The 18477-nt window shown below is 34.7% G+C and overlaps 1 protein-coding gene across 1 annotated transcript in view; it reads left to right on the forward strand.

Annotated features, from left to right (window-relative positions):
- VPS13A (vacuolar protein sorting 13 homolog A) overlaps positions 1-18477 on the forward strand; it is a 264222-nt gene that overhangs the window by 54693 nt on the left and 191052 nt on the right. Inside the window, exons 18-21 of the mRNA XM_082401536.1 lie at positions 9515-9704; positions 9791-9905; positions 14014-14150; positions 15958-16090. Coding sequence (XP_082257662.1) covers positions 9515-9704; positions 9791-9905; positions 14014-14150; positions 15958-16090 — 575 coding nt within the window. The remainder of the gene's footprint in view (positions 1-9514; positions 9705-9790; positions 9906-14013; positions 14151-15957; positions 16091-18477) is intronic.

The raw sequence follows: 18477 nt of genomic DNA on the forward strand, positions 1-18477 counted from the left end.
GTTGAATTCAGTTTGCTAATATTTTGGTGAGAATTTTTGCATCTATATTCAACAAAGATATTGGCCTATAATTTTCTTTTTGGTAGTGTCTTTGTTTTTGGTATCAGGGTGATGTTGGCTTCACAGAATGTCTTTTGGAGTGTTACTTCCTCTTCAGTCTTTTGGAAGAGTTTGAGAAGGATTGGTATAAGTTCTTCTTTGTATGTTTGGTGGAATTCACCTGTGAAGCCATCTGGCCCTGGACTTCTGTTTGTAGGGAGTATTTTTCGTTACAGATTCTGTTTCACTTCTAGTGATCAGTCTGTTCAAGTTATGTATTTTTTCTTGATTTCGTTTGGGTGGGCTGTATGTTTCTAGAAAGTTGTCCATTTCCTCTAGGTTGTCAAATTGGTTGGCATAGTATTCATAGTATTCTCTTATGGTTTTTTGTAATTCTGCAGTCTCAGTTGTGATTTCTTCTCTTTCATTTCTTATTTTGTTTATTTGGGTCTTGTCTCTTTTGTTCTTGGTGAGTCTGCTCAGAGGTGTGTCAATTTTGTTTACCCTTTCAAAGACCCAGCTCTTGGTTTTACTGATTTTTTTTCTATTGTTTTTTTAATCTCTATTTTATTTGTTTCCCCTCTGGTCTTTAATTGTCTCCTTCCTTCTGCTAACTTTAGGTAGAGTTTATTCTTCTTTTTCTGATTCTTTTAGGTGGTGGGTTAGGTTATTTGAGATTTTTCTTCTTTCTTAAAGAAGGCCTGTATTACTCTGAACTTCCCTCTAAGAACTGCTTTTGCTGCATCCCATAGATTTTGTTGGTTGTGTTTTCATTGTCCTTTGTCTCAAGGTGTATTTTAATTTCTTCTTTGATTTCATTGTTGACCCATTGGAGTTTTTAGTAGCATGTTGTTTAGTCTCCATGTAATTGTTTTTTTTCTCATTTCTTTTTCTGTGGTTGATTTCTAGTTTCATGCTGTGTGGTCATAATAGTTGTTGAGATAATTTCTATACTCTTGAATTTGTTGAGTCTTGTTTTGTGCCCTAGTATGTGGTCACTCCTAGAGAATGTTCCATGTGCACTTGAATGTGTATTCTGGTTTTTCTGGATGTAATGTCCTAAAAATATCAATTAAGTCTAACTGTTCTATTTTATCATTTAGGATCTCTGTTGGCTTATTGATTTTCTGTCTCAAAGATCTGTCCATTGATGTGAATGAGGTGTTAAAGTCTCCTACTACTATTGAATTCCCATCAGTTTCTCCCTTTATGTCTGTTAGTATTTGTTTTATGTATTTGGGTGCTCCTGTATTAGGTGCATATATATTGATGAGTGTAAAATCCTCTTCTTGTGTTGATCCTTTTATCATTATATAGTGTCCTTCTTTATCTTTCTTTATGGCATTTGTTTTAAAGTATATTTTGTCTGATTTGAGTATTGTGACCCTCACTTTTTTGTCATTTCCATTTGCATGAAATATGTTTTCCATCCCCTCACTTTCAATCTATGTGTGTCCTTTGCTCTAAGGTGGGTCTCTTGTAGGCAGCATATTGTAGGCTCTTGTTTTTTTGATTCAGTCTGCCACTCTTTGTCTTTTGATTAGAGCATTTAGGCCATTGCCATTTAAGGTAATTATTGATAGACATGTATTTATTGCCTTTTTAAACCTTGTTTTCCAGTTGATTCTGTGTTTCTTCTTTGTTCCTTTCTTTTTCTTTTTCTTTTTTTTTTTGGCCATGCCACACGGGTTGTGGGATCTTATTTCCCTGACCACAGATCGAACTCAGGCCCTTCTCAGTGAGAGCGCAGAGTCCTAACCACTGGACCGCCGGGGAATTCCCCTGCTTTTCTTTTTTGTGGTTTGATGATTTCCTTTTATTTTATGCCTTTGTTTTCTTCTTTTAGGTTTTAGTGAATCTATTGCAGGTTTTTCATTTGTGGTTACCCTGTTTTTTGAGTATTTTTACCCCTTGCTATATAATACGTGCTTTAGACTGATAGTCATATAGGCTCAAACACATTGTAAAAAAAACAAAAACAAAGAATCTACCTTTTCTTACTCTTCTCCCCCACATTTTATGATTTTGAAGTCCTCTTTTACTTCTTCATGTTTATCATTTTGCTGTTCATTGTGGTTATCATTGTTTTCACAAGATTGTTTTGATTTTTTAAGTAAAAAAATGTACTGGCTTATTTAAGTGATTTACTTGCCAGTTGTGATTTTCTCTTTCCTATAGATTCTTGCTTCTTTTCTGTTTAAAAAAGACCTGTCAGTGTTTTTTTTAAGATAGGTTTAGTATTGCTGTATTCTTTTAGTTTTTGCTTGTCTGAGAAATTCTTTATCTCTCCTTCTATTCTAAATGATAATCCTGCTGGGTAGAGTATTCTAGGTTGCATATTTTTTCCCTTTTAGGGTTTTGAATGTATCTTGCCATTCCCTTCTGGCCAAAAACATTTCTGTAGAGAAATCAGCCAATAGCCTAATGGGGATTCCCTTGTAATTAACTCTTAGTTTTTCTCTTGCTGCCTTTAGAATCCTCTCTTTATCTTTAACTTTTGACATTTTGATTATAATATGTCTTGGTGTAGGTCTGTTTGGGACTCTCTGTGCTTTCCTTTACCTGGATTTCTATTGCCTTTTTTAGTTTTGGGAAGTTTTCGGCCATAATTGCTTCAAATACTTTTTCAGTCCCCTTGTCTCTTTCTTTGCCTTCTTGAATCCCTATTATTTGTAGATTTTATATTATCACATATATTGCTTTCATTTTTTTTTTCATTTGGCTTTCTGTCTGCTGTTCTGATTGGGTGATTTCCATTATTCTGTCTTCCAGATCACTTATTCATTCTTCTGCATTATTCATTCTCCTATTCATTGCCTTTAGTTCCCTTTTTGTCTCAGCAAATGAGTTTTCTAAGTTTTCTTGGCTCCTCCTTATATTTTCTAGTTCCTTTTTATAGTACTCTGCATTTCGATCAATAACCTTTCTTAATTCCTTCAGTATTTTCATTATCTCCTGTTTGAATTCAGTGTCTGTTAGACAGAAGATGTCTGTTTCATTGTTTGTTCTTTCAGGGGAATTCTCTTGATCTTTTAACTGGGAGTGTTTCCTCTGCTTCTTCATTTTACTTATATTTCTCTTACTCTGTGAGTTTCGGAGAAACAATTGTCTACTGTGGTCTTGGAGGGCTTTTTATATGTGTGAGCATCCCTGGGTAGCTTGTGTGGGTTTAATATATTTGGTGTGAGGGCTGTTTTTTTTTGAGGGCTGTTTTTAGTATGAATGCCTGTGGCCTCCTTTCTTCAGCATGTGCTGGCCGTTATCCCCTTAGTAGGGGGTGTGTAGATGCAGCTACTGGTGCCCACTCCCAGGGCACTTGGTGGCAATGGCAGCTCGTGCGTGCCTACAGAGCCCATGATGGTGGCAGAGGCGGCTTGCAACCACTCCTGGAGCCTGCAAGAGTGGCAGCAGCAGCTCAAGATTGCTCCTGGAGCCCAGGAGGGCAGCAGCGGCGGCTTGCAACCTATCCTGGAGCCTTTAGCGCCTATTTTTAAAGACTACTAATCCCATTCATGAGGGCTCTGCCCTAATGGCCTAATCACCTCCCAAAAGTCCTACCTCCAAATAACCATCACATTAGGCATTAGAATTTTAACAAATGAAATTTGAGGGACACAGACATTCATAGCATAGCGTTTGTGTTAGTCCCCTGGCTCCAGGAAGCCACACCTGGAATATTGCCCACTGCTTTGCTAGGGAATGGGGATGATAGGCAGATAAACAGAAATGGCAGAGTGCTACCTTTCTGAAATTCAGCTGTCTTTTCCTTCTTTCATTTTTCCCTGGTTGCTGTAAGTTTTTTATTAAATTCCAGACTTGCAAGAAAGTTGATTCTGGGAGTTTTTGCTAGTTTAATTGTCATTTCAGTGGAGAAACTCGATTATTTGAGCACCTTTTTCTGTCACTTCCAAAGACAATACTTATCCAATAACTTTTTTTTTTTAAAGGCTTTATTATTTTAGAGCAGTTTGAGGTTTACAACAAAGTTTAGAGGGAGGTATAGACATTTCTCATATACCTTCTACCCCTACACATACAGAACCCCCCTGCAATTATCAATACACTCACCAGAATAGTACATTTTTACTAAAAATGAACCTACACTGGCATAATCACCCAAAGTCCATAGTTTACATCGTGGCGCACTCTTGTTGTACATTCTGTGGTATGGACAACATAGAATGACAAGTGTCCATTGTTACAGTATCACACACAGTATTTTCACTGCTCTAAAAATCCTCCATTCTGCTATTTGTTCCTTACTCACTCCCCCAAACACTGATTGTTTTACTGTGTTCATAGTTTTGCCTTTTTTAGAATGTCCTGTAGTTGAAATCATACAGTGTGTAGCCTGGCTTCTTTCACTTAGTGATATGCATTTAAGCTTCCTATATGTCTTTTCATGAATTGATAGCTCATGGTTTTTAGCACTTAATAACATTGCATTGTCTGGATGTACCACAGTTTGTTTATCCATTCACCTACTGAAGGACATCTTGGTTGCTTCTACGTTTTGGCAGTTATGAATATAGCTGCTGTAAACAGCTCTGTACAGGTTTTTTATGGACATAAGTTTTCAGCTCCTTTGGGTAAATATCAAGGAGCCGATTGCTGGATCACATGGTAAAAATATGCTTAATTTTGTAAGAAACCACCAAACTTTCTTCTAAAGTGACTGTACCATTTTGAATTCCCACCAGCATTGTATGAGAGTTCCTATTGCTCCATCTACATCCTTGTCATTACTTGGTGTTGTCATTATTCCAGATTTTGGCCATTCTAATATGTATGTAGTTGTATGTCACTGTTGTTTTAATTTTCATTTCCATGATGACATATGATGTAGAGCATCTTTTCATATGCTTATTTGTCAGTCTTATTTGGTGAGGTGTCTGTTAAGATCTTTAGCCCATTTTTTAATTGTGTTGTTTGTTTTCTTCTTGTTGAGTTTAAAGTGTTCTTTATATATTTTAGATAACAGGTCCTTATCAGATGTGTTGTTCGCAAATATTTTCTCCTATTCTGTGGCTTATTTTCTTATTCTCTTAGCGTTAATATCTACCATAATTGTTACTGTTTTCTATTTATTGCCCTTGTTCTTTGTTCCTATTTTTGTCTACCATGTCTTTTCTTCTTTTTGCAGTTTAATTGAACATTTTGTATGATTCCATTTTCTCTCTTCTCTTGGCACATCAGTCAAAATTTTTAAAACTTTTTTTAGTGGTTGCCCTAGAGCATTTAATATACTTTTTTGTTTGTTTTTTGTTTTATTTTAATTTTTTAAAAAATGTTTAATTTTTATTGGGGTATAGTTGATTTAAAATGTTGTGTTAGTTTCTGCTGTACAGCAAAGTGAAAAAGTTATACATACACATATACACTCTTTTTTAGATTCTTTTCCCGTATAGGTCATTACAGAGTATTGAGTAGAGTTCCCTCTGTTATTCAGTAGGTCTTCATTAGTTATCTATCTTATATATAGTAGTATGTATAGCTTTTTTTTTTTTTGCCTTTTTATTTATTTAATTTTTTTTAACATCTTTATTGTGGAATGCCTTTTTTTTTTTAAACGTCTTTATTGGAGTATAATTGCTTTACAGTGGTCTGTTAGTTTCTGCTTTATAACGAAGTGAATCCGTTATACATATACATATGTCCCCGTATCTCTTCCCTCTTGTGTCTCCCTCCCTCCCACCCTCCCTATCTCACCCCTCTAGGTGGTCACAAAGCACCGAGCTGATCTTCCTGTGCTATGTGGCTGCTTCCCACTAGCTATCTATTTTACGTTTGGTAGTGTATATATGTCCATGCCACTCTCTCACTTAGCCCCAGCTTACCCTTCCCCCTCCCCGTATCCTCAAGTCCATTCTCTAGTAGGTCTGTGTCTTTATTCCTGTCTTGCCCCTAGGTTCTTCATGACCTTTTTTTTTTTTTTAGATTCCATATATATGTGTTAACATATGGTATTTGTTTTTCTTTTTCTGACTTACTTCACTCTGTATGACAGACTCTAGGTCCATCTACCTCACTACAAATAACTCAATTTCGTTTTTTTTTTTTTTTTTTTAAACAACTGATCTAAGTCTGCTTTGAAGTAATACTATACTATTTCACAGGTAATGTGAGTACCCAATAATAACAAAATATTCTAATTCCTTTCTCTAATCCCTTGTGTCATTCCTGTTATTCAATACACTGTTAGATTATTAACAATGAACATACTAATAATCTGTTAGGACAATTAAATGTTTGCATTTTACCCTCACTTTCCTACTTCAGTGCTCTTTCTTTATGTAATCTGAGTTTCCAACTTACATTTATTTTCTTCTAAGTAACTACTTTTAATATTTCTTGAAAGGCATGTCTGATGGCAACAATTTTTCTCGATTTTTGTTTGTCTGAGGAAGTCTTTATTTCTTCTTTACTTTTGGAGGGAGAGTTCACGGGGTACAGAATTCTAGTTTAGAGTTTTTTGCTCTTACACTTCAAAATATTTGTTATACTCTGTTCTTGCTAGTATGGTTTCTGAGAATGTGGAAGTAATTCTTATCTTTGCTTCTCTGTAAGTAAGGATTTTTTTCCCCTCTAGCTCTTTTTAGGATTTTTTTCTTTATATTTGATTCTCTATAGTTTGAAAATATGCCTAGGTGCAGTGGGTTTTTTTTGTTTTTTGTTTTGTTTATTTTGTGGGGTTTTTTTGGCATTTATTCTGCTTGATGTTCTCTGAGCTTTCTAAATCTGTTATTTAGTGTCTGATATTAATTTGGAGAAATTCTCAATCATTATTGATTGAAATATTTCTTCTGTTCCTTTCTGTCTTCTCCTTCTGGTATTCCCATTACTTGTATGGTACACCTTTTGTAGTTATGCATGGATATCTCTTCTGATTTTTTAGAAATGCTTTCTGTATTTTTATGATTTTTCTGATATATTCTCCAGCTCAGGGATTTCCTTAGCTGTGCAACTGTGCAGTCTCCTAATAAGCCTGTCAAAGTCATTCTTGTTACAGTGTTTTTTATCTTTAGCATTCATTTTTGGTTCTTTCTTAGGATTTCCATCCCTCTGTTTACATTGTTCATCTGTTCTTGCAGATTGTCTACTTTATCTGTTAGACATATTAACCGTCAGACATATTAATTGTAGTTGCTTTAAATTTCTAGTCATGTAATTCCAGCATCCCTGCCATGTTTGGTTCTGATGCTTGCTCTGTCACTTCAAATTGTGTTTTTTGCCTTTTTGTATGCCTTGTTATTTTTTCCTGATAGCCAGACATTATATACTGGGTAAAAGGAAATAAGTCCTTAATAATTTGGTTATAAGATGTGGGAGAAAGGGGAGAGTTCTGTAGTCCTGTGATGAGCTCTCAGTCTTTGAATGAGCCTGTGCTTCTGGACTGTGAACTTAACAAGAGTTTCTCAGTTTTTTTCCCTACCCCCTTAGGGGGGATAGAATGGGTAGTGTGGGCTGGAGTTGGGTATTTCCCTCCCCCCATATGGAGTGGTAGACTTGACTGGAGTTGGATATTTCCCTTCTCTTGGTCATTTTGGCTCTGATAATACCCCATTAGGTAAGGCTCTAGTGAACTCGTTTCTCCAGAGGGCAGGCCTTGCTAAGAACAACAGAGTGCTCTGGCATATTTTTAAATGGTTCATCTTCCTCTCCACTTGCCTGAGGAGGGGATATTTCTCCAATATTTACTGTGGGAACCTGGTCGAATTCCTGGAGGTGTATCTCAGATTATTTGGGGGACTCCCCTGTGGCTGGGTCCCCTTAGAGTTTTTTATTTTAATTAATTTTTATTGGAGTTTAGTTGCTTTACAATATTGTGTTAGTTTCTGACGTACAGCAAAGTGAATCAGTTATACATATACATATATCCACTCTTTTAAAAATTTCCTTCCCATTTAGGTCACCACAGATCATTGAGTAGGGTTCCCTGTGCTAAACAGTAGGTTCTCATTAGTTATCTATTTTATACATAGTGGTGTATATATGTCAATCCTAATCTCCCAATTCGTCCCCCTTCTCCCCCCCCTCCCCCGCCTTGGTAACCGTAAAGTCTCTACATCTGTGACTCTATTTCTGCTTTGCCAATAAGTTCACCTGTACCCTTTTTCTAGACTCCACATATAAGTGATATTATGCAGTATTTGTTTTTGTCTTTCTGACTTACTTCACTCTGTATGACAATCTCTAGGTCCATCCACGTCTCCGCAAATGGCACTGTTTCATTCCTTTTTATGGCTGAGTAATATCCCATTGTATATATGTATCATGTCTTCTTTATCCATTCCTCTCTCAATGGACATTTAGGTCGCTTCTGTGTCCTTGCTATTGTAAATAGTGCTGTAGTGAACATCAGGGTGCACGCATCCTTTCGAATTATGGTTTTCTCTGGATATATGCCTAGGAGTGGGATTGCTGGGTCATATGGTAGCTCTATTTTTAGTTTTTTAAGGAACCTCCATACAGTTCTCCATAGTGGCCGTACCAATTTACATTCCCACCAGCAGTGTAGGAGGGTTCTCTTTCCTCCACACCCTCTCCAACATTTATTGTTTGTAGATTTTTTGATGATGGCCATTCTGCCCGGTGTCAGGTGATGCCTCATTGTAGTTCCCTCTGGAGTTTTTAACTCTCAGAGTTGTCCACACTAAGTCTCCAGCAATTCAATTACAGTTTAGGTTTTCCAACCTTGGGTCTAGTGTCCTTGGTGGTTTCCTTTTTGCAGATCTCTGCTCTGGTAAGCCATGACTCCCTGTCTGTCTTTTCAGTCTTAGGGGCAGCAGTTTGCCCTGTGTACTCCCCTCTCTTACATATCGAAGAAGAGTTGTTGATTTTTTGGTTTGTTCAGCTTTTTACTTGTTGTTAATATGGAGTGGTGACTTCAAACTCCTTTCATAGGGAACCAGAAACCCCTGACCCTTCAAAACCTTCTTAATCTGGAAATCAACATGTGAATAGAGTTCTTTATGAATTAATCTACGTCAGTTTAGATCTAATAGTTGTATATTTTCTTCGGTGTGCATGGAATGGAGTAGCAAGAAATGCAAAGTGAAATTTTTTTTTTTTAATAAATTTATTTTTATTTTTGGCTGTGTTGGGTCTTCATTGCTATGTGCGGGCTTCCTTTAGTTGCGGGAAGTGGGGGCTGCTCTTCGTTGCAGTGTGGGGGCTTTTTGTTGCAGTGGCTTCTCACCAGAGCAGGGGCTCTAGACGCACGGGCTTCAGTAGTTGTGGCTCGCGGGCTCAGTAGTTGTGGCTCGTGGGCTTAGTTGCTCTGTGGCATGTGGGATCTTCCCGGACCAGGGCTCGAACCTGTGTCCGCTGCATTGGCAGGTGGATTCTTAACCACTGCACCACCAGGGAAGTCCTAAAGTGAAATTGTTTTTATTTTTATTTTATTATTTTTAATTTGAAAAATACTTTAAAATTGTACTGATTGCTAATTTCTGTCCTATCTTTTTTCATGCAGATTTGAAACCAAAATAGGTTCATTTCATGTTACTGGCTTACCAGATAATTCAACAAAACCCCGCCTCCTGTCTTCATTGGATGATGCTGCATCACTCTTGCGAATTATATTTGAGATAAATCCATTAGATGAAACTGTTGCTCAAAGGTGTATCATAGAAGCTGAACCTTTAGAAATGCTATATGATGCAGTAAGCATTTTTGTAATTCCTAAGTTTTAATATATTTCAATTTGCCTTGAGTTTGTGCCTCATGTTAATGATGCTTATTTTAACAGAGAACAGTTAATAGTATAGTGGAATTCTTCAGACCTCCAAAAGAGGTAAATCTAGCACAGCTGACTTCAGTGACTTTGACAAAACTTGAAGAATTTCGTGATAAGACAGCAGCAGGTAAATGCCAGTATTAATGTTGGTGAATTAAGTACTTATACTGAACTTTCAGTCATGTTGTGCTGATTTTAGTAAAGTATTTTTTGAGTTTATATTTCTAGACTAGATACAGTTTTAATTGAAGCTAATTTGGTACCTTTATATTTAAATTTAGGTATAATGATAATCATTCCTTACACTTAGAAAGGTCTAACCTATGTACCACATTCAAGTTAATTGCAAAATTTTTTTAGGATTTTTGAAATTCTGTTTATGACAGAAACTGGCCTGTCATTTTCCTTTCTTGTAATGACTTCCAGATTTTAGTATATTGGCCTCAGAAAATAAAAGTTCCATCCTTCTTTATTCTCTTGGAGAGTTTGTGTAAGATTGGTTTGTTCAGCCAATTGGTTTGTTGGGTCTCATTTCTTCTTTCAGTGTTTGGCATAATTTGGGTTTGGAGATTTCTTTGGGGAAGATTTTAAATTAGAGATTCCATTTTTAAAATATAGTTGACTATAGAGATGACCTCTGTGGTTTTTAATGCTTTGTAGTTTGTTGAGACTTGCTTTCTGACTCAATATATGGTAATTTTAAAAATATTCCACATATGCTTGAAAAGCATATCTTTTTAATATCTATACATATCCTTTAAGTCACATTTGTTTATCATGTACTTCAAATCTTTTGTATCCTTACTGGATTTCTTTTCCTTCTTGTTTCACCATATTCTAACAGTTATTTACCAAACTTTCAATTTGGATTTGTCTATTTCATGTAGATCTGTAATTTTCTTCTTTATAAAGTTTGGTGCTATATTAGGTACATGCAGAGATATTTTTTTCCCAATGAACCAAATCTTTTATCTGTATGAAGTTGTCAATATTTTTAGTCATGCTTCAATTTTTTAATATTTTTTCTTTTTTTGTTCTGATATTAGTATGGATATTCTGGGTTTCTTTTGGTTATAATTTGCCTGCTATATGATTTTTTATTCTTTTACTTACTTTTTCCCTCTATCTTTATTTTTAGATGTGTCATGTCAACAGCATATAGTGAGATGTTTTTCAAGCTGTGATACTGACAGTCTTATATTTCTTGACCTTTCTTTCCTGACTTGGGATAAATTCTAGCATTACTTCCTCCACTCCCACCCTTGTACCGTTTGAAACTTAAATATTCTCTTTCTCTTTTTACTGTAGTAATTAAAACACAAATTTTTGTTGAGATAAAATTTAATAAAACATTTTACCTTCTCCCAGTCATTGCAAGGAACACTTTAGAACACTTGAACTCCTTTCACCATCCTCATTACTTACATGCTATTGTTATTTTTTTCTTGTTTTAACTTCATAGGACATTTTTTGTTTGTAGAGTCAATGCTGGTTTATAATTACCTATATATCAACTACTTTCTTCGCTCTTCATTCCTATTTGAACTTAACACCTTTTATCTGGGATTATTTCTTTTCTTTCGGTAGTTCATTTATACATTTTTTTCTTTATTTAGAGTCTGCTGATGGCAAACTCTTTTGTTTGTTGTATTGTTTGGTTTTGGTCTGAAAGTAATTGTCCTCAGTTTTGAAAGATATTTTTTACTGGATATATAATTCAGAGTTGGTGATTATATTGTTCTTAGCACACTGAAGTGACCATTCTACTGTCTTTTGGCTCCCATTACTGATGTTGAAAATTCAGGTGTTGGTGTGTTTGCTGCTTCTTTGTAGATTATCTGTCCTTTTTCTTTTGTACTTAAGATGTTTTTATCTTTTATATTCTATAGGTTCAGTATGATATATCCAACTGTGGACCAATTTGAGGATTGGTAGATTTAATTATTTCTAGAAAATCCATCTGGAAAATTTCTAGACATTAACTCTTCAGATTTTTTTTCTCTTGATTCTCTTCTGGAACTCTGGCTAAATATATTTTAGCTTTTTTTACTCTGTCATTCTTCTTAACTTATATATTTTGTTTTCTTTCCATCTGTTTTTCCTCTGTTGCATGCTGGGTAATTTCCTTTAATTTATCTTCTGATTTTTACTGAATCCCTCTTCAGCTGTCTAATGTGCTTAATAATCTTCCCATTGAGTTTAATTTCAGTGATTATATTTTCATTTTAGGAATTCTGCTTTGTTATATTTAAAATCTGATTTTTTATTCTTTTTTTTTTTTTTTTTTTTAAAGTGGTGATTATGTCTCTGGGCTGCTTCAACTTAATTAATTAATTTATTTTTGGCTGTGTTGGGTCCTCATTTCTGTGCGAGGGCTTTCCCCAGCTGTGGCAAGCGGGGGCCACTCCTCATCGCGGTGCGTGGGCCTCTCACTATCGCAGCCTCTCCCGTTGTGGAGAGCAGGCTCCAGACGCACGGGCTCAGCAGTTGTGGCCCACAGGCCCAGTTGCTCCGCGGCACGTGGGATCCTCCCGGACCAGGGCGCGAACCCGTGTCCCCTGCATTGGCAGGCAGACTCTCAACCACTGCGCCACCAGGGAAGCCCTGACTTTTTATTCTTTATAGTTCTCTTTCCCATGGATATCTTCAAACTTGTCTTTTATTTCTTCAAACATATAAGCCCAGTTGACCCTTGAATAATACGAGAGTTAATCTGTGTATAATTTACAGTGGGCCCTCTGTATCTGTAGTTCTTCCACATCCCCGGATTCAACCAACCAGACACCATGTAGTAATGTAAATATTTACTTTTGAAAAATATTCTTGTGTAAGTGGACTCACCTGTGTTGTTCAAGGGTCAACTGTATAGTTATTTTATATTGTCTCACCAGATAATTATCTCTTCAGTTCCATTATGTGAAGACTTTTGTGTTTTTCTTTCTCCTCTCTTTTATTTCTGCTGTTTCTTATATTCATGTTAACCTTTGTCTTTTTGTTGATTTTTGATTGTGAGCTGCTCATTTTTATTGGAAAATTATTTGGTAGAGTTCCCTGAAGTCTAGGATAAATGGACTTTCACTCAGGGAAGAATTTCATTTTTTCCTGCCAAGTATCTCGAGCATGTTGGTGGGGCCACTATCTAAAGTCATTACTTGAGATATTTTGGAATGACAAAAGTTGTGCTACATATCCACTTGAGGACTGTATTGTGATTATGATTCACAGGGAGACTACCCCTTTTTCCCAGTTTTTTTCAGAGACATTCTTTGCATTCTCCTATGGGTAGGTTTTAGGGACAGGGAGGTTTAACTTCTGGATTACTCTTACTTTGAGTATGTACCTTTTAGATCCCAGATTTATGAAAAGAACTCCTGCTAGACTCCTCATTTTTGTCATCTGTTCCTTATACTCTGTGAGGCTATGGAAAGGAGTTCCAAAGTTTACCAAGTGCAGAAAATGGTCTCAGGATAAAATTTTTATGGCTCCCATTTAAATCTGTTAGGTTTTCTCTTTCAATTTGATTTTTGGCTTCATAGATCCTTACTTTCTTGCCTCCTTTTAGTGTTTTTAGTAGGTTTTGTTGTTGCTGTTTGTTTGTTTTGCTTTATATCCAACCATTTTTGTTGCTTTTAGTGGAAGAGTAGGTTTGCCTACCTATTTATTCATGTTACCAAGATTTAGAAATCTAGTTAAATGTTTTAGTATAAGTTCAAGACTTTATCTTAGTTAAAATTCATTTTGGTAGATTCATCCATTTTCATAGAAAGTTCTGGTTCCCTTTTCTGGTTTACATACAGTTTTATTGAAGATGATTTAATAATCCAGGATTTTCATTGTCTCAGAGTAATATAAAGATCAAGTATCATTGTTCAGTATGGTAGATGTAGCTGTATTAAGTTCATGAATTGGGAAGAATTATATAGATTCTAATATTTCATGTAACTTAATTTTTTTAGATGTGTATCTCCCCAGTTTTCCCAAATTGGGTTTATGGGTCAAAAACTTCTTTTTGAAGAAGTATTCCAGTTTTGTACTCAGTTATATTTAATGAGTATACACATTGACTAACAAATATCTTACTTTATAATGAAAATATTTTGCTCAAGGTTATTTTAAAATTAATACTAATTTCACATCATTTTAAGGTTGTGCTACCAATTCATGTGTTTAATGATTCTCTATTTCTTGAGTAATTTGTGAAAACAATTCATTGTATAGATTTAACTTTTATGCAGGTCTGCTGTATATTATTGAAACACAGAAAGTTCTTGATCTCAAAATTAATTTGAAGGCTTCATATATTATTATCCCACAAGATGGAATTTTTAGCCCTACATCAAATCTGCTTCTTTTGGATCTTGGTCATCTAAAGGTATATACTACTAATAATTATTTATAATATGACACTTATGGTGTTTCTTTGTTTAAGATGTACTTTGGTTTTTAGACGTTTGATTTGGTATATTAATTTTTAGTTTAAGAGCAGAAACTAGGATTTGAGAAATCTTCCCTTCTGGCAAGTAAAGTGAAGTTTCATTTAATTAGATAGTTTCCCTACATTTCTAATAGGAAAATGACCCATTGAGTGCTGAAGCTCAAGGGTGAACCTAAGAATTATATTTATAAAATTTGAGAGTAATGCTTGAGAAGTCTATTTCCTTTTCAATTTAAATTTATTACTTGGTCAATTAAAATGTGTAGAGTGGAAGGGAGTTCTGGAAGTAATCAAATATATATTCATCCTTCTGAAATTGTTTGTGTATATACTTTAGACATTGGCATTTTAATATTTCTATTAAATAATCCTAAAATTGAGAGATGATCTTCTTGCATTTTGCTTCTTATTCAATTATGTATGTTTTTCCCCTCAGTTTTGAGTAGAGAATACTTTGTTTTTCAGTGTTTCTAGATCTTTGCTGTTCAGTATGGTACCCACTGGCCACATGTATTTGTTTAAGTTGATTAAAATTTTTAAAAATTCAGTTCCTTAGTTACATTAGCCACATTCAAGTGTTTAATAGTAACAGATGACTAGTGGCTACCGTATTAGAACAGATGGAGAACAATTCCATCATCATAGAAAGTTCTGTTGGACAGCAGTACTCCAGATAGTGAAATGTAGAGGAATAACTCTAACAATTTAAAGACCCAGAAGGGATGGATAATATTGGAATGCTCTTTCTGGCTACCTAACAAATATGTGCCTTTCCTTGTTATTGACATTCTCCTTTATTCTATATATATATATATATATATTTTTACTCTTCAGTTAGTAATTATGTAGACTGCTGGATTTACATTTATAATAAAATTTTATACAGATAATTATTCATATTTGAAATTGGTTATGGAATTGGTTCATGGGCAGTACGGTTTAGTGGAAACAGCCAGTGGAAAGGTATAGTGGTCAGAAGGGTATCTCTCTAGTTTTATGACCTGAGGCAATTTGCTTAACCTTTTGCCTAAAATTTATTACCTTTCAAACAGATAATCAATTTTGACTGTCTACTTCACATGAACTATGTAAAATAAAGGGAAAAATGTTAAAATAAAAAATACATACACATACGTGTGTGTATGTGTGTGTCTATATATATATATATATATATAAAAATATGAATGAATAAGATCTTTATATACTACTGTGAAGTGATCTCCAGGATACTTGAGTGAAAACAGTAGTATGCATAGTATACCAAGCAAGGGGAAGTACAACTATAACTTGCTTGGGGTTGCATAAATGGCAGAGCTGGAACTAAAATTCAGGTACACTAATATTTAATTGTGGACTCTCACTTCTTCTTATAAAGTTATCTGAATATCTGTCATTGTGCCATGGAAACATTTTGTAAGTTATATTTGTCTCTTAATTTTGTTTTTAATAAAAAGGCTTCTTAGCAGATTAAAAAAATTTTTAGATCTATTATTTACCAGGACTGGCTTTGTTCCCCTTTTTTAATAGAAATGACTGGAAAATATAACTTAATATGTAAAAATTTACTTTATATCTGGCCTTCTCACTATATATGTCATGGATAAAGACATTTCTAATAGTATTATAATGTATGTCAGCTTGTGAGTTTATCTTCTCCTGTTAAATTTTTATATTATAGTCTGAAAGATAAAAAACTTTATATTTTCATTTTGAAGTAATTTAAACTATTAACATTATCTTCAAGGTGACAAGTAAAATTCGTTCAGAATTACGAGATTTAAAACAAGGTGGGGCGAAACTTGAAGAGATAATGTGTAGAGCTTATGATTCCTTTGATATTCAGCTTACAAGCATACAGCTGCTTTACAGCAGAGTTGGTAAGTATACAGTGCATTATTTGTTGATTTGTTTTGCTGAAGTGATTAATTAGGTTTTTAGACGGTTTCTCTGAAGACTTTCATCCTAAATATGTTAGAACTTTTACCTTTTTGAATTAGAAGTGATAGTAGATATTTCCTAGGAACAGTACCTCAAGTAGGTGTGATTTTATCCCTCAAGAGACATTGTCAATGTCTAGAGACATTTTTTTGTTGTCACGAGTGGGGAGTTGGGGCACTATTAGCATCTAGTGAGTGGAGGTCAGGGATGCTACTAAACCTCATACAATATAGGCGAAAGCCACCCCCCAACAGACTTGGCCCAAATATCAGTAGTGCTGAGATTGAGAAATCCTGATCTATACCAGTGTTTTCCAACCTTTGGAAAAGGTTGGAAAGCACTGGCACATATTTAAAGTGATATTTGTATTACACAATGGGATAACCAGAAGAGGCTGCTCAAGGCCAGTGGCAGCCAGCTTAGGGGCTCTGAGAGCCCAGGCTGTAAACAGCTACACAAAGACTGAAGAAGGTCACTATCTTAGGAATACCTTTACCCTATTCACTTTGGTGTACAAATAAGCATCTCTGATCTGGATATAGTTTTTTAGATGAAGTGACCAAAGCCAGAAATTCACTTGTCAGGAGCCACTAACGTAGATAGAAAGCCCAGACTAGTTGAGCCCTCTTTCCACTGTCATATTGCTTCTGAATCTCCAGGGTGTTAGTGAACATTGAGATGTGTATATGGTCAAATTTTAATTATCTGAGCTAACTAATAGAAGGAGAAGCAATGAGATCCTAAAGTTATGATTATTAAAAATGTTAGTGTATATAGGACTGGAACATTTGATTTTTTTCTTTAACTATATTTGCTTTAAGAGTAATGAACTTGGTTTTTATTTTTATCATATTTCAGTTGGTGTAAAAGGAGCCCAGAAGTATAGTGGATGGGAAATGCAAATTGTTTATAGAAAAATCCATAAATTTATTTTCAAGGAATACATTACTATAGTTTGGTGTGTTTGATACATTTTGGTAACTGGTTTTCAAAGTCCATGAGCCATACTTAATAGTTAAGATATTGAGATGCAAAAAAAAAAAAAAAAGATATTGAGATGCTTTGTAAAAAATTGTTTTCAGTATTTCATTATTATTATCTGAAAATTATTGGAATTCCTTGGAGTTGTTTTTGATAAGCATTAACTATTCTTAAATAATTAAATCTTTTGGGGGGCAGGGTTTTTTTGACATTGGGGTTACTTTATGTAATTGTGTCATAGACTTCCCTGATAAATACTGAAACACATGCTTCTAAATATCTTATTTTTTATCTGTAAATTGAGAAGTGAAGGAAATATTTCATTTATCTTGGTACTGTTGGAATTTTAAAAACTGTAATAAAGTCCATTTTACTACCTGTCTTCAGGAGTCTAAGCTTTCATTTGCTTCGTTTTCCTTGACTGAAGATTTAACTGACTCATGGTATTATTAGGTTCAAATGGAGTAATGTACATGAACCTGCTTTGTATTATATGGATCCCATTAATCTTGTTATAAATGTTAAAAGTTATTTCTTTCTAATATAGACATGTCTTTTAGAAAATCTGGACAATACAGAAAAACAAAAACATCATTCTTTATCCTACTGCTCACACATGAGCATTGTTGATATTTCAGTGGATATCCTTTTGGTGTTTTTTTCAATGTATGTGCCTATGAATGTATGGGATGTATTTTGTGTGGTGTTTGGGAGTGTTTGTGAATGCATTTTTAACATGATTTACATAGTTTTATATACTGACCTCCCTTTCATTTACCAGTAATATTTTGGGCACTTAAATTCATGATTTCTACTGGCTATCTAAAGTTCTAAGGCTATGCTGTCAGTTATTTAGCCATTCCTTTACTGAACATTTAGGCTTGTGACACTGCAGTGAATGTTGCCAGAGGGTCGCATGTTGGCAGACCTGGGTGACAATTTCAACCTTATCACTCACTAGCTTTTTGACCGTAAGCAAGCTGTAAATTCCTCTCAGTCTCATTTTTCTAAAATAGGATGTTATACATCATTGTGAGAATTAAATGAAAATTTAAACATTGCCTAGAACAGTGTCAGTTATAAATCTTAAATGTAACTTTTATTAGTTAATACTGAAGAACTGCACTTTTCCCTACCTTTTTCATTATTGCCTCAGAGCCATGTTTTTTGAGTAATGTATGGTTGGCATAGTGATTACCAAGGATGCACAGTAGATTTGAGTAAAACTATGTTGTTGTTAACATTTTAATAAACATTTTCCCTATTAAAACGTAGAGTCTTTGAAAGGGAAAAGAATTTATCTGCTGAGTATGTGTACCTGGGAATATGGCATTAAGATTATCTA

This window comes from Balaenoptera borealis (genome assembly GCF_965194805.1).
Source record: "Balaenoptera borealis genome assembly, chromosome: 8".
Classification (NCBI taxonomy): domain Eukaryota; kingdom Metazoa; phylum Chordata; class Mammalia; order Artiodactyla; family Balaenopteridae; genus Balaenoptera; species Balaenoptera borealis.